This window comes from Plecotus auritus (genome assembly GCF_963455305.1).
Source record: "Plecotus auritus genome assembly, chromosome: 9".
NCBI lineage: Eukaryota > Metazoa > Chordata > Mammalia > Chiroptera > Vespertilionidae > Plecotus > Plecotus auritus.
This window is the reverse complement of record NC_137783.1, coordinates 18,898,252-18,924,995: the sequence shown is the minus strand read 5'-3', so window position 1 is coordinate 18,924,995 and position 26,744 is coordinate 18,898,252. Positions and strand designations below refer to the sequence as shown.

At 51.2% G+C, this 26,744-nt stretch overlaps 2 protein-coding genes across 11 annotated transcripts in view; both read right to left on the bottom strand.

Annotated features, from left to right (window-relative positions):
- Nucleotides 1–1,071: 1,071 nt before the first annotated feature.
- On the bottom strand, nt 1,072–19,751 carry KCNIP2 (potassium voltage-gated channel interacting protein 2). Of its 8 annotated transcripts, none has more exons than XM_080642849.1 (10): nt 19,176–19,751; nt 5,860–5,955; nt 4,911–4,964; nt 4,126–4,250; nt 3,598–3,667; nt 3,362–3,432; nt 3,129–3,236; nt 2,855–2,959; nt 2,659–2,721; nt 1,072–2,369 (listed from the first exon to the last, which is right to left on the bottom strand). In XM_080642849.1, the coding sequence occupies exons 1-10, from the start codon at nt 19,246–19,248 to the stop codon at nt 2,322–2,324; spliced, it is 813 nt and encodes a 270-aa protein (XP_080498975.1). In that variant the 5' UTR covers nt 19,249–19,751; the 3' UTR covers nt 1,072–2,321. The 8 variants fall into 8 exon arrangements, with proteins under 8 accessions (XP_080498975.1, XP_080498978.1, XP_080498980.1 ...); XM_080642852.1 differs by having other exon boundaries at nt 4,911–5,009; nt 5,870–5,955; nt 19,176–19,522; XM_080642854.1 differs by having other exon boundaries at nt 5,870–5,955; nt 19,176–19,522.
- A 1,389-nt stretch (nt 19,752–21,140) lies between these two features.
- Nucleotides 21,141–26,744, bottom strand: part of ARMH3 (armadillo like helical domain containing 3) — a 170,830-nt gene continuing 165,226 nt past the window's right edge. For 2 of the 3 annotated variants that reach the window (XM_080642845.1, XM_080642846.1), the window contains exons 25-26: nt 24,946–25,062; nt 21,141–22,757 (exon numbers count right to left, since the gene is read on the bottom strand). In XM_080642845.1, the coding sequence (XP_080498971.1) occupies nt 22,665–22,757; nt 24,946–25,062 (210 nt within the window). In that variant the 3' untranslated portion in view covers nt 21,141–22,664. The remainder of the gene's footprint in view (nt 22,758–24,945; nt 25,063–26,744) is intronic. The other variant, XM_080642847.1, reaches the window with a different exon arrangement.

Genomic DNA, 26,744 nt, shown 5'->3' with positions numbered 1-26,744 from the left:
ACATGCACAGCATCCTTCTTTCACACACAAATCTCTACTGTGCCACAAGGCCACCCTGAACAGACTTGGGGGACTGAGACTAGTCTCAATCCTCCTATAAATGTGCCTGTTTCCTCTTCTGTACAATGGAAGGCCGAAAGGTAGACTGAATCACAGGTTCTTAACCTAAGGCCCATGGATGGGCTTCAGGGATACACAAATGGAAAAGTGTGCATTTTTTTTCCTTCTGGACAGTAAACCCATAGCTTTCATCAGATCCTTCAGAGGTGTTGTGACCCAAAGAAACCCAAGGACCTAAGGATCAGATAATTGTGTGATGTGAGCCAGGACAGAAGACAAAATGATGCACTTTGTAACTATTTGTTTCTTGGATACCATACCCTTCCCTTGACCTTGTCAGTGTGTAGAGTTATGGAATAGAAGGCCTGATCCCTCTTCTATGGATGGCTAAGCTTAGTAACTATATGAAGGTACCTTAGAGAAAGAATGGGAGGAATCTACCATTGGTGGCTACTCTTCTGGAACAACAAAAAAAAAGGTTCCCACCCCACAAAGGAAGTCTCTATTACCCTAGTCCTAGTGTCACCTGCTCCATGGTCACCTGCCCTGGGTCCACTCCATCTGATTCATTCTTGGCTGGAGTATAGACATAAATGTATGTCCATACTGGAGGCAAGGTTGGGATGTTTACACAATGAAATTTTCATTAGAAACTAAAGAGAATGCTCCCCCTCAAAAGAAAGCACTTTGAGATTAACTGATGTCTATAAATTAGAAATTCTTGAATCAACTTCTAATAATGTCTAGACAAAAGACAGTTGGTTTGGCACCGTCTTTTGGACATTAATATCCTGTCTCTTCCTTGTCGTCTCTAAGGGGAGAGATTCCCATGGGTGCTTCTCTGAGGTCAGGTAGGTTTCCAACCCTTCCAGAACCTGTGCCTTGGTCTCCTGCCAATGGTTGGCCATACTATGGGAAAGAGAGGCACTTTCTTTGGGATCTAAAAGGTTTCAGGTACATGAGTTAGAGGTATGTGTTGGGTAGGAGAGACAAAAAGGCAGAGACAGCAGCCTGTGCATAGCCATTGTGTTTTATTGGATCTGGTGTATTTCTTATTTTACAAAATATACAGAGGAGCCAAAAATGCAAAGCAGTCAACAGTGTTCTGATGGGAAAGGGAGCTTCCTAGGGGCCCTTCCCCTCAGATCCTAGCTAATGGGACAAGCAGGTATATTAAGGAGTGGCAGCATGGCAGGGGCGCTGTTGATGATATGGGACCTGGATCCTATGATTCCTGCCTTCTAGGTGTGTTCAGGGGCATCTCTGGGTAGATATAATAGAGCAAGAGGAGACACTAGATGGGAATTGGGGAGGCTATCTGGGGGGTTGAAATAAAGCCTGGGTAGATCAAAGATTCTAATGAATGCCCCCTCACTGGGTTTAGATGCTATGCCTGCTTCCCTCCTTCCCTTTTCTTCTAATGCATCCACTGGGTGGTCCCTGACTCACTCTATGCTGGTAGGCTGAACCTTTGGCAGGAATCAGCCAGGACATCTCCCAGCCATATTCTTCTGCTGCCAACATACAAACAGGAAGGAAGGAGAGAAAAAAATTCTAGGGATGAGCCAGACTTCACAATCCCAGGATCTCTTGGTATACTGAACACTGTATGGAAAATTTCTGGGGTGTTTCTAAGGATCCAAGGTCTTCTAAAGAGCCTGGAAACTCATATTCAGGTAGCAGACCTGTGGAGCTCAGAGTCATAGCCTTAGTTCTCACAATCTCTAGGCCTTTCTGCTTTATACTCCAGCTACTTCCTAGGACTTAACCACTGCCTGAAGCCTAAGGGTTCTCCCTTGTCCCTCTCCTATGGAGCTCTCTAAGGCCCTGGTCTGAAAGGCCAATCAGTGCCAAGGACAGAGCAACCTGTCTGAGAAGGGAGTCTTAAGGAAAATGTTTATGATATCGGGGATGGGGGAAGCACCGTAACAGGAGAAATTTTGTCTAGTGTTGTGGTTTCTAGAGAGCGGGTTGGAGGTGGAGAACCACTTCCTTCAGCAGGGGCATCCTTAGCACTGTCAGGGAGGGAGTGGGAGCTGTTGGGAATTGGGAATACCAGCTGATACACTCTGCCCACTCCCTGGCTCCTTCTGCTCCAATGATCTGAACCACTGAATCCCCAGGCTCTTGGATTCCTACAGGCCCTAGGGCAGGGCTAGGGTGAGGAGAGAGCTAGGAAGAGAAAGATGAGGTCCAACTGGACTAGGGCTAGAGCATGCCCCCCCCCCCCCACAGGACAACTGACCCCCTCTCCTGGTGAGCTAGATGACATTGTCAAAGAGCTGCATGGACCTCATGATGTTCTCATCCTGTAGCCATGGTGTGAGAGAGGCGGATTGGAGAAAGAAAGAAAAAGAGCTTGTCAGAGGCAGGGAGAGAGACACTAGATGGGAATTGGTCATAAATGAGGACATTCAGAAACACAGAGAGGCAACGAGGAAGGAGACACCCAGAAAGACCAGAGGTGAAGAATGACAGGCCTCCCCCAGTTGTAAAGGAACAGGATTGGGAGTGGGGGTGAGTTAAGGAGCCTTCTCCTATATCATTGAATTAGGCCCTGAGTCCAGACCAGGGAATGTGGAAGGTGGGGACCTGTACCTTTTGACAAGATTCAATGAATTCCTCAATGGTCACCACGCCATCCTTATTCCTGTCCATCTTCTGCAAAAAGGTAGTTCGGAGGGAGAACAGGATGGATGGCGGGAGAGAGGCAGGTAGAATTCAGGCAAGTTCCCTACTGGGACCTCACCTTCTCTTTACTCCAGGACCCTCCAGCCTACCCAGTCCCAAGCACCTGGAAGAAGCTCTCCACATGTTCCCTTGGGGCCTCCTCTCGGAGTGCAGGATACGTATACTTGCCCATCATGTCATAGATTGACTTCATGATATCAAGCATTTCCTGTTAGACCAAGAAAAAAAGAGGATCCCTCTTCAGAGCCTCTAGCCTCCAAACCAGGAGGCCTAGGCCCTAGGGCAGGCATCACCCTGCTGGTGATGCATATGTGGGTCACATTTCCTTCCTATGGGCCTTTTACACCCCCTTCCAGCTCTTCAGTTGTCTTGCACACCTCCTTGGTGATGCAGCCGTCCTTGTTGAGGTCATACAGGTTGAAGGCCCAGTTCAGCCTGTCATCTATGGTTCCCCGAAGAATCACTGACAAACCAGCCACAAAGTCCTGGGAAGGAGGCAGGGGGGGAAATATGTCTTTAGATACCCTTTACCCAACCTCCTCTCTGGGGTTGGCCTATACATTCTGGCCCTGAAGCCCTAGGCCTCCCCGGCCCACCTCCTCCAGCTTACCTCAAAATTGACTGAGCCATCATGGTTGGTGTCAAAGGCATTGAAGAGAAAAGTGGCATATGTGCTAGAGTCTGTAGAATATGTGGGGATCAATAAGCTTGACTTCCAGACAGCAGAGGGCTTCCTATCTCTATGGGATTCCCCAAGCACCTCTAATCATTTGGCATTCCCAGCCCCTCCAGACCCCTCTCAGCCTAGAGATGAACAGCTGCTTCCTTTCAGGCCTGTCCCCTCACCTCCTTGAGGAAAGAACTGGGAGTAAATCTGCTTGAAGTTCTCCTCATTGACAATTCCACTGGGACATTCCTGGGGAGTGGGGAGACCAAACTGAAGACAGAGACAAAACCCCCTTCTACTTACTCTTCTTCCATACCCCTCTCTCCTCCATGCCCAGAGATTCCCAGAGAAAGACAAAATCTTCATGTCTCCCAGAGTCTCACCATGCAGTTTTTCTAATGGGAGGCAAGACTTCTCCCAATACACAAAATAAAATAAAATAAATAAAATAAAATAAAATAAAATAAAATAAAATAAAATAAAATAAAATAAAATACAGAACTAACCTGGCAGTCTGATCTGCCCATCTCAAACAGGCCAGAACTCTGGCTAGAAGTTCCGTCTGGGCGGGGAGGAGGAGGGGGTTCTCCTTTCACCTCCCCTTTCCTCTCACACCCCAAAGCCAGGCCACCTTTCTGAGAAGTCCTGGATAGGCCCCGCCCCTCCTGTCCCACCCCTCACCCAGTTTGGCCTGGCTTTGCACTCACGTTCTTGAAGCCTCGGTACAGGACCTGCAATTCTTTGCGAGTGAACTTGGTTTGCTCTTGCAGCTGCTCCAGACCCTCGGGCCGGTGACACACGGTTGACAGCTCAAACTCATCCTCCACGCTGTCTGTGAGGGTTAGGGGGGACGAGGGGAGGGAGAGCCGAGCCTCAGGCCCGGTCCCCACAACCCTTCTTCAAAATCACAGACCCATACATCCCCCTTATCTCCGACTCCAGGGACCAGCCTGCCAGTTCACTGGACCCCAAGCCAAGGACATGAAGGCAAGGAGAGAAGACACTGGTCAGCTTCAAGGTCTATCAGCCCAAGGCCAGTGCCTGGTCCCAGAGCCAGGGATCCGACCCATCTCAGGCCCCTGGGCCCTTGGTCCCTGGTTGGAGAGAAAAAGCCCCAAGCCCATCTTCATCCCAGAAGGGGTTGGAGTAGTAAAGACAGGTTCAAGAGAGGGCGTCTGAGGATCCCAGCTCTGGGACTCCCCAGAGGAACTCAGATCTGCCCAGCCCTGGTCTTGCCTTTTCCAGATCCTTCCTTCCTACCAAACCCCGCCTACCCCAGCCATGCCTGAGCCATGCCCCATCCAGCTCCAGCCAAGCCCCATCCAGACCCCACCCCTGCCTCCGCTCTGGGCAAGTCTTAGCCAAGGCCCCACCCTCGGCCCCATTTCAGTACCCTCCCCAGCCCCCAACATCCAGTCCCCAGGCAAATACCCCCACCCCGTGCTCCCGAAGCACCCCCCCCGCCCCCGCCCCCACCAGGAGAGTAAGTCACCTGGGTCCAGCGGGCGGGGTCTGTGGGGGCGTAGGGAGGCTGGGGCAGCTAATGCTGAAGGGAGCGAACTGTCACCGAGAAAGCTGAAGACCCGGCCAACTGCAAACACACTCCTCACACTCACTGCAAATCTCACAGACCTGCGTGTTACAATGCGCACACCCCAGCCCCACACGCAGAAGCACACATGACGAACGGGCACAGACACACGAAATGGACCCCACGCACGCGTGCTTGAGAGACTCACGCCTGTCCTTTATCCAAATCGATCCCCAAGTGGGATCAGGAATCAAACAAACACTCTCAAATAACTACAAAACGGGCCTTTATAGCTTGCAAAATGAAGTATGATCCTATGACACGGACAAGGCCCAACTGAAGAAACAGGCCTAGAGACAAAGGGAGATCACTCAACTGGGAACCAGGTTGCCACTGGAAAATCCAAGTATCCTGGCATCTGGTGGAAGGAGCACTCCATTCGCATGGGCGACATATATCTTGACAACCAAAACATGCCAAGGACAGGACAGGAGGCCAGAGTCGTAGACAACCCAGTAAGCCAGGCACAGACCCGCACAGCCGCCTGGACCCGCCCCTGCCACTTTAGCCACAGCACTAGGCTCAGGCCTCAGCCCTACCACACTGGCCACGCCCAAACACGCAGGCCCCACCCACTTCTCAAGCAGGCAACGCCCACAGACACTCAGGCCACGCCCTCAAACTGGCCACACCCCACGACCAGTTTCTTCTGAAAGAGGTAGCTACCCTTGCTGCTCACTCTTGTGCCAGCCAGCGCCCACCCTACCGACACATTGGAGACACACACCCACACACACACACACACACACACACACACACACACACACACACACACACGCACCCGCTCCCGACACACCGGTCCCATCCCACACAACAGACCCCGCCCCGGAAGTACAGGAGCAGCACTTGCTTTCACTGACTGAGGGCAGGGCTTGGGGCCCGCAGCATGGCAGCAGCTGGAGGAACCGCTGCTTCAGCGCTTTTTTAGTAGGCCCTGGAGGGTGGCCTGGGAAGAGAGAAGACCCCAGGAAGGCACATTAACCCCACTGCCCCTCCGTTCCCTTTCCCACCATCACAAATTAACCCCGGTTGGGGGCGGGTGTTGGGGGAGAATTAAGAGGAGATGGCGAGGGTAGCTGGGGCTGGGTTAGAGGAGCCAAGTGGGTTTCAGAGGCATGGAAAACCCACCGAGGCAGCTTGGACACCTTGCATAATGGGATGCAGCCAGGGACTGCGAGGCAGCCGGGGGAAAGTAGCACTGGCTTCAGTGTCTGCTGACCCAGTGCCCTTGCCTCCAGTGTTATGGCTGAACCTCTGAGGGTGATGTCCAACCCAAGGATTGTCTGGGTAGGAACACCTCTCTCTCACAGACACATTCAGACAGGGACACATAGAATGATAAATGACGGAGTAATGGATGCCATAGTGACAGCCTAATACCCAGTAACTCACACCCAATGGCCTAATTAAGCAGGCTTCAACACACACACACACACACACACACACACACACACACACACACACACTGACCTAAAATTCCTTAATATAAACATAAACAAATGTGACCTAGGAAAACATATACATGAGGACCTCTGCAGGCCATCTTACACACAGCATGATCAAACCACACAAAACACACAATGACCCTGGGACATCATGACACAATGCATTAATGATACTAAGACCTTATAATATTATGCCACATATCAAGGTCACAATGTCACATATCCATTATCATATTGTGACCTATGTGCCCATGGCACCCAGATACCTAAGACTGCACCTCACCCACAGAATCCCTGTCTATCCTGGATATGCCCACCTTTCTGTTCTACAACTCCTCATTCCAAGGCACCAAATCTTCCTACCAGTGGAACAGAGTTCCTCATCAGCTAACTTATCCACCCTAAAAGCATCCCTTCCCAGTCCTTTCTAGTATGGCTAACTCTTTGAAAGGGAAATCACAGCAAACTTTGAGGCAATAACAGAACTTAAGATGAGTATTTTGGTGTGAGCCCACTGATCACCATTCGTCTCCCTTCCTCTTACTTACACACATGTCCTACAGCTTTAATTGCATCCTAAGGCGACCCTCCACATTCATGTGTGCCTGTCTTCCAACTGCACCCACCTCCAGACTCCAGGGCCAAAGTCCACAGGTCCTGGTGTAGACACCGAGGACCCCAACTTCCTTTGGTTGTAGGTTACTTGGGCATCCCAGCTCCCACACAGGCCCTGCCCTCCCAAGTCAGTCTCCATCTTCAGGAAGTAAGTGCTAGAAGTCATGGCCTTCTCCTCTTCCAATATGTCCTCTCTCCCTCCTCCGCAGCAGGAGCTATGGAGAGGTGGGAGGGAGGGAGTGGGTAGGGTGGCGGATCAATGGCAGCCTGGCCCCTGGCCCAGGACTCCATTAGCCTGGACTTTGGTTTCACGAAGCCGGATTGCACCTGGGGACTTTGGTGGTAGAGTTGCCACCAGACAGGGGAGGTGGGGATGAGGGTAGGGACTCCCGCCCTCTTCCAACCACCACCTCTTCGCGCATCCTCCTTACCTGTTCCCAGGACTCAATCTCCTCCCTCTAGGCTTCTCTGAAGGTAGAAAGAGAAAGGGGCTGCCTTCAGCCTAAGGGATGCTGGATTTCCTAGATGACCCCTCTTCCCACTAAATAGTCTAAAGAGGGTGGCAAGTTAGAGCCCAACTGATTTCATCTTTTTAAAACTGGATGAACCCTAGTTCATGTAGGACCAATTCCTGTTCCCCACCCCACCCCAATAAATGCAGCAGAGGATGGAGTTTTCTGCTCTTACTGAACACTAGAGCAGGCAATGCAGGACCTTCCTTTTCTCCCTAGCTCCTTCCACATCTCCCCACGCAGTCCTCCTATCATGGTTCTTGCTTGTTTTCCTGTCCCTGGTGGAACTGGGGAACAGCCATGCTATGAAGCTGCACAGCTCTTGCTGTGAAGAGGAGGCAGAGGCCAAAACACTCTGGTGGAGGCAGAATATATCCCCTCCCTGCCTCCAATATCACTCTCCCCACTTGACTTGGGAGTGGAGTGGAAAATTGATTTCCCACTCCCAGTGTCTGCACCCTGGAGATCATTCTGCCATTGGATCCTGAGAGGATATGGGGGCTTAGGAAGCAGGGTCCCAATCTGACCCACCCCTCAGCCTCCTGCCAGAGCTGACCTGTAAATGTTTCATTCACAGTGTTCCTTCTCCTGTCCCTCCAGAGCCCATCCCCATCCTAAGTCTTGGGTATAGAACTGTTACATTATCAGGAAACTCTGGGAACAGCCACACACACAATCTGATACCCAAAGAGGCTCAGCACATACCCTGTCCTCTCAGGCACAGTCACATCTACCATCTGACAAAGCCACATACTCTGTCACTTTGACACATTAAATCACATCCCTGTCACAATACACAGGCTCACAGTCACACTTTCGTCCTTTATCATCACACACATGAACACACACAATCATATCCCCTGTATCTGTCACCCACTGAGTCCACAAACACTCTGTTTCCTATACCTGCAAGGATAGAGGTGTGGGAATCACACATCTTCAGAGCCATTGTGGGCCCCTGGCCCCAAAAGGGACTCCCCAGAAGTCTAGTGTTATGTCAGGATTCCCGGAACCTCCTTCCTCTACCCCAGATATCCCTGCTTATCTCCAGACCTCTCCTCATATCTCCCAGACTTCCCTCATCTCCATACCCTAGTTGTCCTGCACTGCACCTTCATATTTCCTCAAACACCCTGTCCACTGGTCTTCTCTCTTCACCTCCCAGTCCTCCAGATTCCCTCCCCTAGATGCCCTACCACAGAGTTCCCGTCTTTACCTCTTCCAGATGTCCTGTTCCCCAAGTATCCCTCCTCACCTCCCGGAGATGCCCTATTCCATCACTAACCTGCTCACTCCTGTTCCCAGTCATAAAAGTCAGAGTAGCCCCTCCCCAATGCTGCAGGCGCTGTCCCTCCAGCCAGCAGCCCAGAGCTGCCCAGGCACCTGGGTTACCTTCCAAGGAGACAGGCTCAAAGAGGCCAAACTGCTCCAGGACCTTGACAAACAGAGCGAGGACCACAAGCACGGCGACCATCTCCAGCCCTTCCAGGTTCATGGTGGGCCTGGGGCATGGTCCCCAGGCTGAGACTCAGCACGCCTGCCAGCCCTACTCACACCACCTTCCCCTCAGGCTCCCCATGGAGAGTAAGACTGCCGGCAGCCTCCCTCCCCTTCTTCTCTGGATCTCCTCCCTCTCCCCACCTCCCTCACCCCGCCCCTGCCCCACTGGCCTCCCAGCCACAGCTTCTTCCTCTTCACAGGCCACTTCAGCCTCTGGACTGGCATCTTTTTGGGAGCCTTTGGTGTGAAGGATATGGGCCAGGCCAGGCCAGAGGAGGGATACAGTGACCTGACTCTGTCCCCAGGACAGCTTCCCCCAGACACCCTGTGGCTACTCTGTGCCAAAGGGAGGAGGTAGAAAGAGGAGCTGTCCTTAGGGAGAAGGCAGGGAAGGGCAGTGTGAGAAATTATGAGTAAGTAATAGATGTATGGGTCAGAATATGTGATGGGTGTCTGGGTGTTTTCTGGTGTGTATATTCCTGTGTTTGTCTGTATGGAGAATACGTGTCTGTGTGTTTACACCTGATTGTGCACCTATCTATTAGGTGTGTGTCTTGTGTATAGGGGTATGTGACCTGGGTGTCTATGGTGTGTGTGAGAGAGTGTATTGGAATATTTCTGAGTGTTTATGGCTGTAAGTGTCTGCGTTTTAGTAGACTTATGGGCTGTGGGTCTGAGGACTGGTAATATGGATGTGTCCTATAATTAGGAGTACAGGTCTCTGGTGGTTGTGTAATTGTATCTGCATGGAACGGTATGAGAATATAAGAGGGAAGAAAGCAGTGACCTCTCCCGCCCAGAGGACACTACCAGCATCGATTGCAGTTGCCATGGAGACAGTAGGGGTGGGGCGAAGCATTCTCTTCCCACTGGCCACAGACAGGAAAATTGAGGCCCAGGGAGCGAGAATTTGGTCCAATAGCCTGGGCAGGAAACAAGTCTGCTTAGCCTCATCAGGACCTTTCTGGGAGGAGACGTATTGCACCTGCCTTTGGGGCCAAGAGACTCAGTTTCTTGGGAGAGGAGGAGAGACTGTGCTCTTCCCTTCCTCCCGGCTGGGGCTGCCTAAGCCCTGCCTGCTCCGAGGGACCATTATGGAGCAGATGGAGAAGCCCAGGGTGGAAGAAATCTGAACTCGCCAAGGGCACCCGCCCACTGCCCCCCCCCCAACATTCCTGGAACTCCTCCCCCATCTTCCCAGTTCCTTCAGGGTCAGTGGTGGTGGTGAGTGCAGGGGGTGGGGAGAGGCCTGCAGAGCCAGTGAGCCAGAAGACTAGGGCTGCTGAGTTACTGCCCAGCTGAGTAACACTGATTGCACACTCACTGTGTGTTAGATAGAGTTCTATGTGCTTACAGACATTATCATGCTGAGTTTTCACAATAAACCTGTGACAGCAGTAGAATTATCCCCACATTACAGGTGGTGAAATTAAGGCGCAAGAAGGTAAGATCAGCATCAGAGATTCAATTTTAAACCAGTCTGACTGTGAGCCTACTGCACTCTAAACCACCACACTACACTGGCTCCCTTCTTAGACAGCTTGCCCACCCAGGAGGCCCAGTTTAGGATGATGGACCCCAGAGGAAGCCCTCTTTCGGGGTCCAGCTCTGGAATGAGTGTGTGACTGAGCCCCAGTTGTGGGGTGGGGGTTAGGTGGGAGCTGGTCCCACCACATTTGAGAGTCATGATCTGTAGTTCTACAGACCACCACTGGGGGTCAGGCCATATCTTACCCCTTTACTCCCCGATCCCCACCCCCTCCCCTGCCCTCCAGGAAGGTGTTGAAAGGAGGGAAGGAGCGTAGCCACTGCAGACTTGATCCTCTGCTTCCCCACCTCTCCTCCCCCAAGAAGAAGTCAACTCAGGGACTGCTTTCAGGTTCTCACACTTTAGAGATTACAGATTAACAGGTGAAACCAGCAAACATCTTCCCGTCACAGTCCAAATTCCACATCTGGCGTTCACTACCCCTCCCCTTACCCTCATGGGCAGATGTCTTTCAGCCAGTTTGGCCTCCTCACTGTCTCCCAAATACACCAAACTCAGTGCTATCTCTGTGCCTTTGCTCCTCCTATTCCCTCTGCCTGGAATGCCCTCCCATCTGCTCTCCTTCGGTCCTACAGTTCTTACCTACTGTTTGGAGACATCTTAAATTCCCTTCCCTTCAAAGCCTCCAGCCCTCAGCGGACTCTCAGATACCTGAATTTCTACTGAACTCAATGTTGGGCCTCAAAAGTCAGCACCTAATTCTGGAATATATTAGTGCGAACAATAAAAGGAAGCAGCCTAGCATACTAGGTAATTATTAGGTTTGATCGAACAATTGAATCAGTACCCCTCCCTGGGGAACTGGCTTTTCAGGCCATTTCACTATGGACATTCCCTTTGCTTAGGCCACATTTCACTTGCGGTGACCACATCCCATTATCTCCCCTCCAGATATGCATAAAGAAGTCTCGGTCCAGAACAAGCCCACCAAAAGTCCTTTAAAAGCCACTGACTCATGTCATTGGGTGCTGGAGCCATCAGGCTCAGCCACCTGGTGTGCGGATGATCAAATAAATTTGTGATCCCTCACCCTTCTGGCCTCTTGCTCGTGCATTCCTCCTTCGGTGACCTAACAGTAATAGCATGGGCCAACGTGCCAGACTGGGTTCAAATCCCAGCTTTGCCACTTAATTTAATTTGCAATTAAATGAGCAAGTTCTTGACCTTTGTGTGCCTCAGTTTCCCATCTCATGTTTGCTGGTTGTAGTAAATGAATTAAAAATGGAAAGCTGATAGAATAACTCCTGGCACAGAGTAAGTGCTGAAGTGTTTGTGACCATCAATTATGTATTTATTTATTTATTTATTTAATCCTCACCTGAGGATATTTTTCCATTGATTTTTTAAAATATATTTTTATTGATTTCAGAGAGGAAGGGAGAGGGAGAGAGAGATAGAAACTTGTTGTGCCCTAACGGGTTTGGCTCAGTGGATAGAGCGTCTGCCTGCGGACTCAAGGGTCCCAGGTTCGATTCCGGTCAAGGGCATGTACCTTGATTGCGGGCACATCCCCAGTAGGGGGTGTGCAGGAGGCAGCTGATCAGTGTTTCTCTCTCATTGATGTTTCTAACTCTCTATCCCTCTTCCTTCTTCTCTGTTAAAAAAATCAATAAAATATATTAAAAAACAACAACAACAACAAAAATACTTGTTGCATGCCTCCTACATGGTAGAAACTATTCTAGGCAAGCCATGAAATGAGCTATAGTAAAACTTTCTAAGTGGGAGGCCAGGCAAAACTTGGAGAGGTTATGTTTTGAGGGGACTCTTAAAGTATGGCTACAATGTCAAAGGACCACCTTAACAAAGGGATAATTTATTGAGCGCATTTTGTGTCCTGGATACTTTACATATATGACCTCACTTAGTCCTCATAATAAACCCGGTAGGTAAGGCCTATTATTCCTGTGTTTATAGCTGGCATGGTTAGAGTAAGTAGTAATATACCGATTTTGCAGATGAAAGAATTGAAGCTCAGAGAAGTGATTTTCCCAAGGCAGCACAGATGATAAAGGATAGATGGAAACTTGAACCAGGCCCTGAACAGTGTGGTTGAGCATTGTCCCATGCACTGAGAGGTCACGGGTTCAATTTCCAGTCAGGGCACATGCCCAGGTTGCAGGCTTGATCCCCAATAGGGGGCCTGCAGGAGGCAGCTGATCAATGTTTCTCTCTCCCTCTCCATTCCTCTCTCTCTCAAGTCAGTAAAACAAAATTAAAAACTTGAACCAGAACAAATGATCTGCCAGCTCCCTCAGGCTGTCTCTCCAGTGCATGTGGATATGGAAAGGAATCCTGGATGACTGTAGCTTACTCACCAGGAGTAAAAGTGGTAAGACCAAAAGGGTCGGAGTCCATGGAGCCTTGAATGCCAAGCCAGACCATTTGCATTGAAATAGTACAGCATCATTTCCCTGACCTCTGATGCTGATTCACAGATGGACAGATTGACAATCTTGCAGCCAATTGCCCTGTTCCTGACCTTCCACTGTCCTCTCTCACTCCCACCCTCAACCTTTAGAGACCTTGACTTAGCCTTGACCCAGCCTTACAGGGACTCAAGGTCCTAAATCAGTCAGGCCTCTGGTGGGAGGGTCTGTCACAAGTGAAAGAGTGAGTCATTTTTCAGGTTCTCCCTTCTCCCTGCTCAGAGACCTCTCAAGTCTCTGGACCCTGTGAGAAACTTGCCCAGATGTGTCCTCCTCTAGCACCCTCTAGTTCTTTATTCAAAGGAGTGAAGTCTTGTTCAAAAATATGTTTTTATTGACTTTATTTATTTTTTATGTTTTTGGTGGTTGTTGTTTTTTTTTGTTAATCCTCACCAGAGGATATTTTTCCATTGATTTTTAGAGAGAGTGTAAGGGAGAGGGAAAGACAGAGAGAGAGAAATATCAAGACACATCGATTGGTTGGGGGCAGGGGATTGAGCCTGCAACTGAGGTATGTGCCCTTAACTGGAATCGAACCCAGGACTCCTCAGTCTGCAGGCCGATGCTCTCTCCACTGGGCCAAACTGGCTAGGGCTTATTGATTTTGGAGAGAGAGAAATGGGGAGGGAGAGAGAGAGAGAAACATCAGTGTGAGAGAGAAACAGATCAGCTGCCTCCTGAACGTACCCCCGGGGATCAAGCTAAAAATTCAGGCATGTGTCCTAACCCTGAATTGAACCAGTGACACCCCAGTGCACAGGACAACACACAACCACCTGAGCCACACCAGCCAGAGCAAAGGAGTGAAGTCTTAATGGAAGTGCTTCAGACAGAGTGAAGGCTCAAGGGAAAACTTTCTTGAAGCATTAGGTGGGCCCTCCCTGGTTCTCTCAAACCTCAGCAGAGATACTCCTATCATTTAGTCATTCAAACCTTATGGGGGACCCACCCTATGTTTCTGTCCCACTTTCTCTATCCTTCTTCCTCCAGTGAAGATCCCAGCCAGTGAAGATCCCAAGTGTTCTCTCTCGGTCCCCCAGCTCCACTCTCCCAGCCAGGCCAGAAGACACAGCAGCCCCCAGCTATATCAGGTGATTAATGAACTCCTAGGCCTTTGGGCTATTTTGGGGCCTGGAAGTCATGCCTGCTATGATTGAGAACTGGCCCTGCCAGGCTCTAGCCATCTGTCACTGAAGACAGGCCCAAGCAGTGGGCTTGGGGGACGCATGCTCCCCAAGCAACTTCTAAGTATGACTCTGGCTCAGCCCCATCTCCCCTCCTTCTGAGGAGCACAAGGCAAAGAGAAGCCTGTCTGTACTCAGGGGCTCAAGTGGATACCATGGAAAGAGCCAGAGAACTACAGGTTCCAGAATGCCCCAAGGTTAGGTTGTTTTGGCCTCCCTGGGGCCAGATGGGGAGGGGATGCTGGGTTTTCCAGGCAGCCCTAAGGAAACCCAAGTGGAAGTGTATACAAATAGCAGTGCCAAGATATGATGCCCATAGTCCCCATATCATAAACTCCACAAATCCCACACAAAGTACAATCTTGTGAAGGCTGCACAACTAATTTAGTGTGACTCGCGAACCCCCAACCCAACTCCAAAGCATAAAACTCAAGTACATGCAGTTTCACTGTCACAGAATCCCAGGGATATGCAACCTCAGGGACACACAGCCCCAGCGTTCACAACCCCACTGATGCATGCACAACCCCCTTAGTACAGACTCTTAGATAAAACAGTGACATGTACTCCTTATGCCACACAAGTTTACCCACCCCATCATGCATGACCTCACTAGCGGAGTTCATGTTGGTCCAGTCCTACCTCAGATTTTTTTCCTCTGGACACTCACCCCAGTCATCTTAAGATCACATTAAACTAAACAATTCAGCAAAGGGCTGTGCTTTTTCCCTGCTCTACTGTGAGCTTCTTCCCTTTATCCCTGTGAGGTGTCTTTCCTCCTACGTCCACCTGCTTGAAGGTTCTCCTCTGCCCTCAATGAGAAGCCCTGCCCCCTCCTCCACCATGGTGAGGGACCATGATGCCCATCTCCTTTCCTCCTTGACAACCCCTATCTCCTCCACCTCCTCGGTAAGGAACCCTATCCCTACTCCACTCTGTCGGGGTACTGCCCTTTAACCCCCCCTTTTTTTGGAGGGATCCTGCTCCCTCCATCTGGGAGGAGCCCTTTCCCTCCCCACCTTTGTAAAGCTCCTATCCCACTTCGCTCACTTTTTGAGGGGTCCAGCCCCTTCCTCCCTTCCTCATACCTGGCGACAGCGACCCAGTCACCAGCTGGTAGAGGGATCGTGCTGCCTGCCCCAATGGGCTCCTGCACCTGCGGGGGCAACGGCTCATGATTCCGCTGAGAGCAGAGTGGCCAAGCTCCGCCCCCAAGGCCCGGGGTGGTTGGTTTCCGCCGTGTGGGCCCTGCGTGGGCGGCGCGGGAGGGCCGGACCCAGACCTGTAGGACCAGGACCTCAGACAGCAGAGCCTCATTCCACGCCAGGTCTTCTCCGGACCGCATGAGGGGAACTCGCCCTGGCCCCAGGATCTAGAGCACTGAACCCCAAAGTTCCCAGACTTGAAGCGGAGCGGGCACGGGGGAGGGGGGGAGGGGGAGGCGGGGCGGGACAGCGAGGACTCTCTTCATAGCCTTCTTTGGGAACATTTTCTGGATTTCTGTTGGGGAAGAGTCGCACCCACGGGTTTTGAAAAAGGAGTTGGGGGTAAATGAACCTTATCTTTTATTGCCCTTCTTCAGCCCTCCCTCTACTTGTCACACCCTCCTCTTTGCATTTTGGCAGAGATATGAAGGGGTAAGAGGTGAGAGGACACAGTTGTCATGGCAACTTCCCACACTTCCATACTTCCTGGACCAATGGGGGAGTGAACAGAAGGGAGGAGGAGGAACTGGCCAGTGTATTGGGCAAAGAAGAGGTGGCAGGGATGTGCCCCTACTGATCTCTCTCCTGGCCCCCAATTCCTTTCTCTCATAGCTGTTTGCTTTGTGTCCCTCTGTCACAGCAGGTTCACAGATTCTCCCATTATACACTGACTGCCAGCCAAATGCATTGGGAGAAGCCACCCTCTTTAAAAAAAGTATTTTTATTGATTTCAGAGAGGCAGGGAGCGGGCGGGGGGAGTCCGAGAGTCACCCCGCCCGCATCTAACACCCCTAGAAACATCAATAATGAGAGAGAATCATCCATCGGCTGCCTCCTGCACGCCCCCTACTGGGGATCGAGCCTGCAACCTGGGCATGTGCCCTGACGGGGAATTGAACAGTGACTTCCTGGTTTGTAGGTCCACGCTCAACCACTGAGCCACCCCAGCAAGGGGAGAAGCCCCCCTCTTCTCAGTCCGAGCCCTGACCTCTTTCCTGAATTCATTCCCATGCAGCTTTACCCAAAGTAAACCCTTTTCATTACCCACTATGCTTTCAAACTGCTGGGACGGAAGGGACATATTTCCACTCCTCTCGACTGGCATTCTGTATTTTTGTTTGAAAATCTTACGTTTACAAGGCAAGAGTCGCCGCCGAACTCCATGCAAATCTTGCCCTTTGATTTGGTAACAGAATCAGCTCCGCAGGCATAGCTCCTTTAATACCACACGGGGGCGCCCCAGTCCGGGAAACAATATTTATGGCCAGCAGGACGTGATTCCAGAGATCCCAGGCCCAGCGACTGGAGCTCTGGCCTTGGCCAGCCAGGTGCATATTCTCTCATCTTCTCCAGTCCTTCCTTTGTTTCCAGCTAGGAAAGGACCACCATTGATCATTGACTTTTCCCACCCCGCTGCACTGCCAAGCGGCCCTGCCAGGCTGGTAAGACCAGGGGTGTTAGATGCGGGCGGGGTGACTCTCGGACTCCCCCCGCCCCCTCCCGCTAAAAGTCTTCTCGGTCTGCACAGGGAGGATACTTTGGGAGGTGGCCCGGCCGCACCTCTCCCCTGAACGTTCTTCAGTACCGTGGACAACGACTCCCCGTCAGGTTTCTGCGCAGGCATCTCTGAGGGCCCAGCGCTTTAACACAGGGGGGCATTCCAACCCCATTTGTCTTCCGCTATAAAATAAGCACTCCTTCGAAAGGAGAGATCCTGGTAGTCCTATTTCTCTTTCAAAGCCGTGTGTAGACCTTTCTACAGAGAGGATGCTCATGACACAGAACATGATTCTTGATGCTTGCCAACATTTGACCTTTCTCTTTCCCTTGGGAGGCAGGAGATAGTATTCCCCATTTCACAGATGAGAAAAGTGAGGCTCAGAGAGAGAAAAAGTCATACATACCTGGTATTCACATTTCCATTCCTGCACCTTCTAATAAAAATGCTTCCCCACCTTCACCCAATCAATCTCTGATTCAAACAGCCAAGTGAGGAGGGGATGATTCCATTACAGGGAGAATCAATTAAAGCAGGAAGCAAACACTGACGAATGTGGTGCTAATAAGTGCCCTGGGCCCTTACTACTCTCAAGGATCCTGAGATGAGGACAGTACAGAGCAGGAATAGACAGCTGGACCTTTGGATTCCATCCAGATCTGAGGCACATCTAGGGCACATCTGGGGCCTGCATGAATGGAAGGGCTTCCCCTTCTGAGGGTCTGAGCATAGGAACTAGGACCTCTGCAGGCTTAGTGAGTCAGAAAGACACTTTCTAAAGGCGTTGCATTCTAGTCCTCTACCCCATCCCCAAGTCTTAACCTCATTTCCTTCAGGACAGACAAGGCTCACAGCCTCCTTCCACCTCCCCAACTTGTTTCACACACAGAGGAGACACTCTTCCTCCTCCCATCTTCTGTTAAGAGTTTTTGAGCAGGCTGCACAATGAGAGACAGAAACACACATGTACATGGAAATGTACACAGGTGTCACCCACACAAACACATGGATCTGCTTACCAAACCCAGGAATGTGCATAGGCACCGATGTACTGGTCTCACATACCTCCCCAATGTGGGAGAGAGAGGATATCTGGGCAGCAAAGTGGTTTGGGGGACATTTATAAAGGGAGGCCACACGGCACCTCCCAAGCTAGAGCTTCTTTAGAGGGAGGCAAGAGAGTGCGTTTTCCTTTGGGTTTGGGTGAAGTTCTGGGAGGGTTGTTGGGTATTGAATGAGCTTCAGTTATAAGAATGATCTCTGAGTACTTTATGGCGGGGGGGGGGGGGGGGACCTGACCCAGCACTAACCAAAGCCCAAGGACAGGGGCCAGATGCTGCTCCTAGGAGCTAGGCTGGGTAGCTAGGACACTAGATTCCCTCCTGGGTCCACCTGGGCTACTTGGGGAAAACATGGGGAAAACAGTGGTGTGTACTAAAGATCTCCTGCGTCAGGAAGCTAGAGAGGCAGCTAGGGTAAGAGGCGTCATAGACACTCACAAAGCCCCACTGAAGACACCACCACATGAAACTGCACAATCAGCATCAAATGCCAATATAACCCACATAGTCTCACAATCACAAAACACAACACAACCCACTTTAACAAATGCTTGCCCCCGGAAGTTCACAACGTCTTACAAAGAGACATACCACCATAAAGCGAAGCCCTGACACTAATGGTAGTCACATGCCACTTCATACAGAATCACACACTCAAAGCACAGAGTTGCACATAGAACAGAAACACATGGTCAAACAACTTCATTAGTACACTCAGGATACTACATAACCTCACTCAAACATCTGACAAGATCATACAATCCCACAGCCACATACAATCATGCTCACCCTGGCTGTCACCAAGCCCAGGGCACATGGCAACCAGCTGTGGGAGGCGCATACATATATACTGTATACACAGATACACACAAAGAATGACAGGCACTCACGCACCTCCCACCAGAACCCTCCTGCCTTGTGTCATAAGGGCCCACACCTGCTGCCTCTCCCCACCTGCCCACCTACTCTCCCCACCCCCTGCCATTACCCCCCCTCCCCCCCCCCGTGGGACCCAAGACTTTGAACCTGTGTCCAGGGGCCCAGAACAGCCGGGAGGTGCCTGGAAATGGGGCAGAGTGTGGGTAAGGGCTTGGCAGGGTCAGAGGCTTAAGGGTTTGGAGGAATGGAATCTGCCCTCCCTCCCACGAGCCCCCATCCACCGACTCACCAGTGAGCTGGTCATAAGATCCGTCCAGGTCTCGGGAATCGGACAAACTCTCCTTGCGACCCTGGCCCCGCATGGCCCCCGGCGACCCCCTCCCGTCCCTCCTGGGCTGTGGGAGGGGGCGCCGGGTGGCTGGGATAGGGCGCTCACACGGCGCCCCCTGGCGGCGAAGCCCTCGGCCGGGGCTGGGGGCCAGAAGAGTCTGGGCTAGGATTGAGTCTGGGGACCGGGAGGGTCTAGAGCCCACCCAGGGGTCCTGGGTCAGGAGCGGAAGGGAGGTTTGGGCAGTAGAAGAGCGCAGAGCCTCAGGCAGAGCTGAGCTGAGCGCGGAGCCAGAGCCAGCCGCCTCTTTCCTCCCGCCCCCTCCCCGCGGCTGTCACCACTGCCTCCCCCCTTTGGCGCTGCCGGGATTGGCTCCCCCTACCCCCGCCCCCTCCTCTTTGCAGCTCCAGGAGGCACCCGGTGAAAGGGTGAGCTGGGAAGTGCCGGTGGAGAGATTGGCTCTCCAGCAACACTACCCCCGAAACCCGAAGCCCTGGGTCTTGGGGGTGGAAGAGAGAGCAGGGCCAGAAAGGCCCCACTGTGAGGAAACTCCGCCCCCAATTCTCCCCCACTAAGCCGGCACTGGTCGGGTAAGTCTAAGTCTTCTGAGTCCCGTTGTCAGTCTCTTATGTAGCCCCTATTTTTCTCTGTTGCTCTTTCTATGTACGGGTCTCTGTGCCTCCCTCCTCCCCCTGCTCCCGCCAGTGCCCACCCAGCTTGAAGGGGGCTGGGGATTCAGAGGAGGGGTCAACCTGAGACAGACTTTCCTCAGGCCAGTGGGCTACAATTTTCTCTTCTCTCTCAGAAGTACCCCAACCCTCACCCACTCCAGGACTTTGGGCCCATTCATTCTCAGGGTGCCTTCTTTCCTGATCTAATGACCCCTGTTGGCCAACTGGGGAAAAAAGGGAAAGAAAGTGAAACAGGTCAGCAGAATTCTCAAGACTTTCTTGCTCTTGTTTCTTCAACTTTCCTGGCCTTCTCTCTTCTATCACCTGCTCTGTCCTAGATTCCTCGTTTATCCATAAGATTTTTTGGGGGGTGGGGTGGGGAGGGGTGGCAACTGAGAGTTTGAGGATCCAGGTGAAGATCCACAGTGGGGAATAAATGCTCTTGATGTGAGCCCCGCTCCCTTCCCAAGAACACTCCCCATCCCACCCCCATGAGTATGGAGGGGAGGAAGTGTCTGCTGGGTCTGGATGGTATGGTGGCAGTGTCCCAGGTAATCCTGCCTGCCCAATGGCTCCTTTGGAGGAGTGACCTGTTTAGACCAAAAGCTTCTGCTAAAATGACCCCAACACATTTAATTTCTTCAATTGGATTTAATTTCCAAGCATTTGATTCAATTAACCCAGCAGGAATTATGGGGGAGACCAGGCATGAGAAGGGGACAAGCAACCAAAGGGAAGACTGTCTTTGGGAGCTATGTCCTGCTCCTGGCTCTCCCCCGGCTCTGGAGGGTCCTCCTAGACCTGGCCCAGACACTGGGGAATGGAGAGAGCATGGGCAGCTTGCTTTGGAGTTCAGTTCTAGGAGGGGATGGGATTCCTATTTAGAGTTCTTAGAATAAGGTGTATAGGCCAGAGATGGATGGGCCTTTACAGTGGAATCCTTTATTACTTCATGCCCTTGACCTGCACTTATTCACTTCATAGGAAGGACTAGCAGGAGTCCATAATGGGCTGGCTGTCCTCCTCAATACCAAGTTTGGAGATAAGGGGACTTTCTTCTCCCTCTTTCCACCCAAAGGACTTTTCTGAACTGAATTTGCTTCCTCTGTGGCCAGGAGACTCCAGATGAGAGTCTATAAGAATAGGCAGGGCCCCCATAGCCAAATGGGACCAGTACCTGGAAGATTACCTTAACTTTGTATTTGAGAAATGAGTTCTGGGTAAGGGATCAAGGAAAAAGAAAGACACTAAAACGACTGTCCCATACAAATCAATATTTAATCATTTCAGCTTGCCACCAGCTTCCAGCTCCAGTTCCATTAAATGCCCCAGGTTGAGCTATCCATCTAGTGAGCAGAGGTGACCCAGCTGCTGATCTCTTAATCTACACCTGTCCATGGCAGCATGTTGGTGGATTCTCTGGTACTAGTGCATATCTGCTCAATGCTGGAGGCAGAACCCTGGTGCCAAGACGGGGGTGGGGGCGGGCAAGTATCCCTACCTTGAAGTTTAAGTGGAACGGCAGCCAGAGAGGTCCCTGTACTTACTCCTAGACTCTTGCTGTGCTGCTTGCTCTCTGCCATCCTGAGGCTCTAGGAAGTGTTTTAGAAAGGGAGGATCTCAGAGCAGCAGCTACTTAGGAGGCAGCTGTTGGGTAGGGAAAGCCTACAGTAGTTGATGGAGGCCGTTCAGAGGAGGAATCCAGGCCAAATTCTCAAATGTCAAGAGTCTTGCCTGTGGCTCCACCCACAAAGTGGGTAGACAGAATGGCCTCTCCATGATGCTCACCTGGCCTCTTTCAGATGGAGGGTACTGTGCCCCCAGCAGATTCTCTCTGTCCTAGGCACCAAACCACATTAGAAACAGATCCCTCCCCAGAGGAAATTCTCAGGCAGGCTGGATGTAAACAACAGCCGGCTGAGGGGGTGGAACACGTGGAGGGAGCTAGGCAGAGGCAGGCAAGGCTCCCAGAGGAGGGGTGGCTAGGGAGGTGGGGAGGCTGCTGGAAAAGGAACCAGCAAAGTAGGCACCTGAGGGCTCCAGAAAACCTGTCAATGTTTATTTCTCACAAACATCCTAAAGACAGTTTAAACCAGATTTGAAAATGAAAAGCTAAAGTTGTGACCCTAAAGTGCTGACGAGTCAATGGGTGGGAGACAGGGGAAAGGTAACAGGTACTCCTGGTACCAAGAATCAAATCCAGAAAGTGATGGCTGGACAGCAGATCACTGGGTGGATTCTAATCTTCAGTCTCCCAGATAAGTCAGCTTTGGATTTAGAAAACCCTACCCTAAGCCTGAGCTAAGAGTCCTAATGACTGGACAGAGTGACAGCGGGACAGGGGAGACAGATTTCAAGTCCAGCTGAGCCCCAGGCCAAAGGAAGCAGAATTGGTTCCACCTACATCTGAGAGTTGCCTGTTTTCAGAAGCCTTGGAAAGCCCTTGATCCTCAGGGTATTGGCATCACCCTAAGGCTTGCCCCAACAGCGCCTGAAAATTAGTCAGTAGCCTCAACTTGTAATCTCAATTGGAAATGTGAAGGGATGTCCAGGGAGCCTTCTCTCTGTGCCCACCCACCCCGCCCCAAATAAGATTATCCCTGGCTTGCCCCTTCTGGCCCCTGCTGTCCAAGCTCCCCTGAAGCATGGCCTTCACCAGAGAACTGGATGTCTGTGTTGTTCTCCAACCTTGGGGACAGCCCCCTCTCCTCTGACTCCCCCTCCAGCCCAGAAGCCTCATGGGTAAGGGCAGTCAGTGGCTGCTCAGGTTGGCGTGGTCTCAGGAGATAGTGGAGAACTCCTTGAGCAGGACTTCCTGGCTGAGTGTGTGGAAGGCCAGGTTTCTCCGGACATTGGTGCTAATGGATCGAACCTGGGAAAGTGGGGGAGGTAGGAAGGACACAGGCAGAGAGAAAAGAGGAGAGAGTTGTTACAAACAGTAGAGGGCAGTGTTTGAGGCACAAGGCCAAGATTCAGTGCTAGAAGTTTCTCTCAGGAAATAAACCCTTAATAGCTATCATCCCTGCAGGCAAATGAGCAAACAGCTCGGTGATAGGGAGGAGAAGAGGATCTGAGCACCTAAAGTGGTAGAAGCAAGCACAGACAAGGAAGGACAGGGCAGGCCTTTGTCCTTGCCTCGGCCTTGCACAAGGGTGATGGAGGAGAAACTGATGCTAGTGGACTCACACTCTGGAACTGCCTCCTTTTGAATGCATTTCTAGTCTTCTCACTCTCCCTTTGTATTTAACTACTTTTTTGGGTTGGGAAGAACGTTTACAGATGCAGGCCTTGTCTGGCATAGATGACAGGAGTATGATCCAAGGAGGAAAATGACCAGGATCAGGCCATATGGCTAGTGAGTCCCAGGCCTGGGGCAGAACCCAGGTTTCTTAATTCCTAGTCCAGCACTCTTTCCATACCACAAATATGCGCTGCTACTTTAGAGGAAAGTCTGGAGTGTACTCTTGCTGTGTCTCTCCTGCTCACCTCACATGTTTTCTACCCACAGACCCAGAACCTTGCAGGAAGTGGTGCCTGTGTCAGCAGGGGAAAAGATCTATGGAAAAGGGGTCAGAGGGCCAAGCTCCCTACTCTGAGTGCATTCTAAGAGGAATCCAGCAGACTCTGGAAGGAGATCCATTCATAGGAAATAGATGTGAATGTTGTATGAGAGAAAGGGGGAAGAGGGAGGAAGGAGAAAAAAGAGTGCGTAACTCTGCTGGGACCCAAAGTCCAGGGAGTTTTCCTTCAATTTCTGCTTTGCTATGGGAAAGATAATGTAGTCATCAGGCTGGGAGCAGAGGAAAAGGCGGCATGGCAAACAGCAAGCAGCTAAAGCTCATTAGCTCCAAACCCTACCAGACTGTCTCTGCTCCCCTATGCCAGAGGTACAGGTATAAGGAGAGTTGAGAAGGTAGCAGCTAGTGTCAAAGAGCCTTGAGATAGAGCTCCTCTAATGCTCTCCTCCACAACCATCTTCATCTCCCAATAACTTAGTCTCTTTCTTAAGTCTTGGACCCCAGTAATTCCCCCACATCACCTTAAAGACTTGCCAACTACCCCATACAAATACTCTTATTTCCTTACACTAAAGGCTTCCCTTTTACCAGCTAACTCAACCCTGAGTATGTCTTCCTCACCCCGGGGAAGTCCAAAATCCTGGAAATGTCAAGTTGGGCTGTGTTTAGATCAAGATAGATGAGCTAAAATCCAGTATCTTCATCTTGGACTCAGCAGAGAGTAGTAAAAGCTGGTTTGATGCAATTTCTGCCCAGCAGTGGGAGGTCTGAGGACATGGGAAGTAGGTACAGAGGTCTGTGTGTCCTGGTCTCAGCCCCCAGCCGGGATGTTCATGTGCAACCAGGCAGGCGGAGTGGCAGGACTACAGGGAGGCTGAGCTTTTCCTGAGAGTAGCTCTGAGCACTGTGCAGGAGAGGGACCATCAACAGGGAAAGGCCAGCTCTGTGAAGAGATGCTGACTGGGAGGTGGAGTAGGAGGCAGAGCAAATGCTCACTGCTCCAGGTGGCCATGGATGGAGGCTGTAGGAAGCTGAGTGATTGGAAAGTGGGAGTGGGGACAGAAAGTGAAGACTGGAGAACTAGGTTTGGGGTGGAGGCGGGGGAGACACTCAGACCAGGAACCAGTTAGGAATTTAGGAAGTGACTGCATAAAAAGGAGAAGAATCAATTATTCTCATTAGTTGCTCTCTAGACAGGATAAGGAGTAATGAGCCAGAGTTGCCACTGGGAACACATGTCAAACCCCAGGCCCAGCTGGAGCTGTGCAAGGGCTGTCTCTATGGCTGCAGAAGAGAGGTGGGCAATGCTGTCTCAGGCTTCTCACCCTTCCCAACCTGGCACCAGTACCCTGGGGAATGTCTTCTCTCACTGCCTGGTCCTGCGCTGCTTTGGGAGAGAAGTTTGCAAACCCCTTAAGTCTTATTTCATCAGCCTTTGGAATACTGCGGTTGTTCTCTAGATGCTCAGCTGCAGAGCAGAACCCAGTGGTTGGGAAAGGGTCCCCAGAGGACACAGATAGAGATGGAGCAGGGCAGGCTTACCAGCTCTTTGAAGAAGGCAGCTTCCTTGTGCTGCTCCGAATAGCGCTCATACTGGTCCAGGCCATCCTGCAGCTTCAGTGTGAGTGTGTCATAGTTGGCTCGTACTACCTCCAGCACCTGGGGGAGGTCAAGAGCCAGGCAGGGCTTAGTACAGGCAAACCCTAGGTTTCATGGCCCCATGTATGCCTCTCCTGCTGCCCTACTGCACTGCTCACTACTTAACACTCCCCCCCGCCAAAAAAAATACCCTAAACATGGGGAGCAATTCCTCAGGATTCCGGGATCACATTCTAATCTCTTCCGTTCCCCACTTTTCCTGACTAGTCCAGCCTGGCCACCAAGGCTGTTTACTATGGGTGTGGTAAAGAGCATGAAAGAGGTGACAGAATAGTGAGCTTCTAAGCTCACCAATGTCCCCATACCACAAATGTGTTCTCAGCCACATCCTGCAGCTTTCTCTGGCCAGGTTGCCACAGCAGCTCCTTAAGACTTTGCCAATGTATCCTTCCTTTTTCCTTTTTGGGAACCATATTTCTTCAGTTCTGGGATGTTCCTCAGCACCATCTGCCACTTGTTTTCATCTCTCAATGCCAACTCAGTCTTCCTATCTATTGCCTGGATCGAACTTTTGGGTATCCCAACTTTGGGGTGTAGAGAACACTTTCTAGACTAAGCTAGAGGTAACCTCATCTTTTTTTCTGTTGAGTAGGTCTCTCCCCCATCATTCCTCTCTCTGACTTCCTATGGTAGGGATTCAGACTCAACTGACTCCAGGAACCTTGGATCTCTGTTGTTCCAAAAGGAAGGGACTATCATAGCTGGTCCTGATGTGACTTCAGTTTATAAGACCATGAATTAAAGGCAAGGACAATTAGGAAGAGAGGCACTACATCAAATTAGAAGAAATGAGCTGGGTAGAAAGGAGAGACCAGGAGAGGAAGTGACTGTTCACTCTGGCAATCTGGGTGGTAGCTATTTTGCAACTTGATCTGACCTGGGAGGGAAGTCTATGATGTCATGGAGAGCTCCCAGCTCAGTAGGAAGCTTAGGTGAATGAGTAATGAGGGAGGCTTAGCTCTAACAGCAGATAAGGGTGAAGGGGATAAGCTAGAGTCAGGACTGGTGAGAGGGATCAAGGATAAACTCCTGAAGGGCACAAAGGTGCCTCTGGGCTGTTCTCAGCAATTCAGTCTTGTGCCAGGGCAGACTTCATTTGGTAGCAAACACTTCTGCCTGCCAAGAATTCCTGAGGGGAGAGTATGGATGGAGAACACGGGCTGTGTCCCCGAGTTTGGGGGGAAGGGACAGCTAGGACAAAAGTCTGGCCCAGGTTCTAGGATCACTACTCTAGAACTCCTCAGGTGATTTTGCTGGTGTATCCCAAGACCCCAGTATGGGCTGGCTCTCTTGCTTCAAATTCCATTTGAAAGCTCTGACAGGAGGGAGGCCCAGTACCCAGCAATGGCAACCACCCACAAAGTAACCTGGTCTTTTAATACACCTGGGCTGTGTTCATGGCTGGAATATCTACAGCCAAGGTCTTGGCTCAGAAGTGAATGGCTCAAGTCTGGAAAAAGGCAGGACGCCTCCAAGATGGAACCAGCCCCCAGAAACCAGGCAGAATAGAAGAATACATGCTGCCCAAACCCTGAACAATGGCAGCCTCGGCAGCATGGCCTCAGCCTTTCCTGAAGGATGTCAGTTGCCAAAAGACAAATACCATGCTAAAGCCAATGTCTGAGAAGGTGAGGCTGTCAAGAGATGCTCCATCCCAAGAGCCTCACACCTCAGGCAAGGCT

Excerpts from the sequence above, each read along its gene's own strand:
- KCNIP2 (XM_080642849.1), bottom strand. The coding sequence starts at position 19,248 with ATGCGGGGCCAGGGTCGCAAGGAGAGTTTGTCCGATTCCCGAGACCTG. Across the intron at positions 4,251-4,910 it reads ACCCCGCCCGCTGGACCCAG|ACAGCGTGGAGGATGAGTTT; the intron begins GTGACTTACTCT and ends TAACCCTCACAG. Across the intron at positions 2,370-2,658 it reads TCATTGAATCTTGTCAAAAG|GATGAGAACATCATGAGGTC; the intron begins GTACAGGTCCCC and ends CCATGGCTACAG.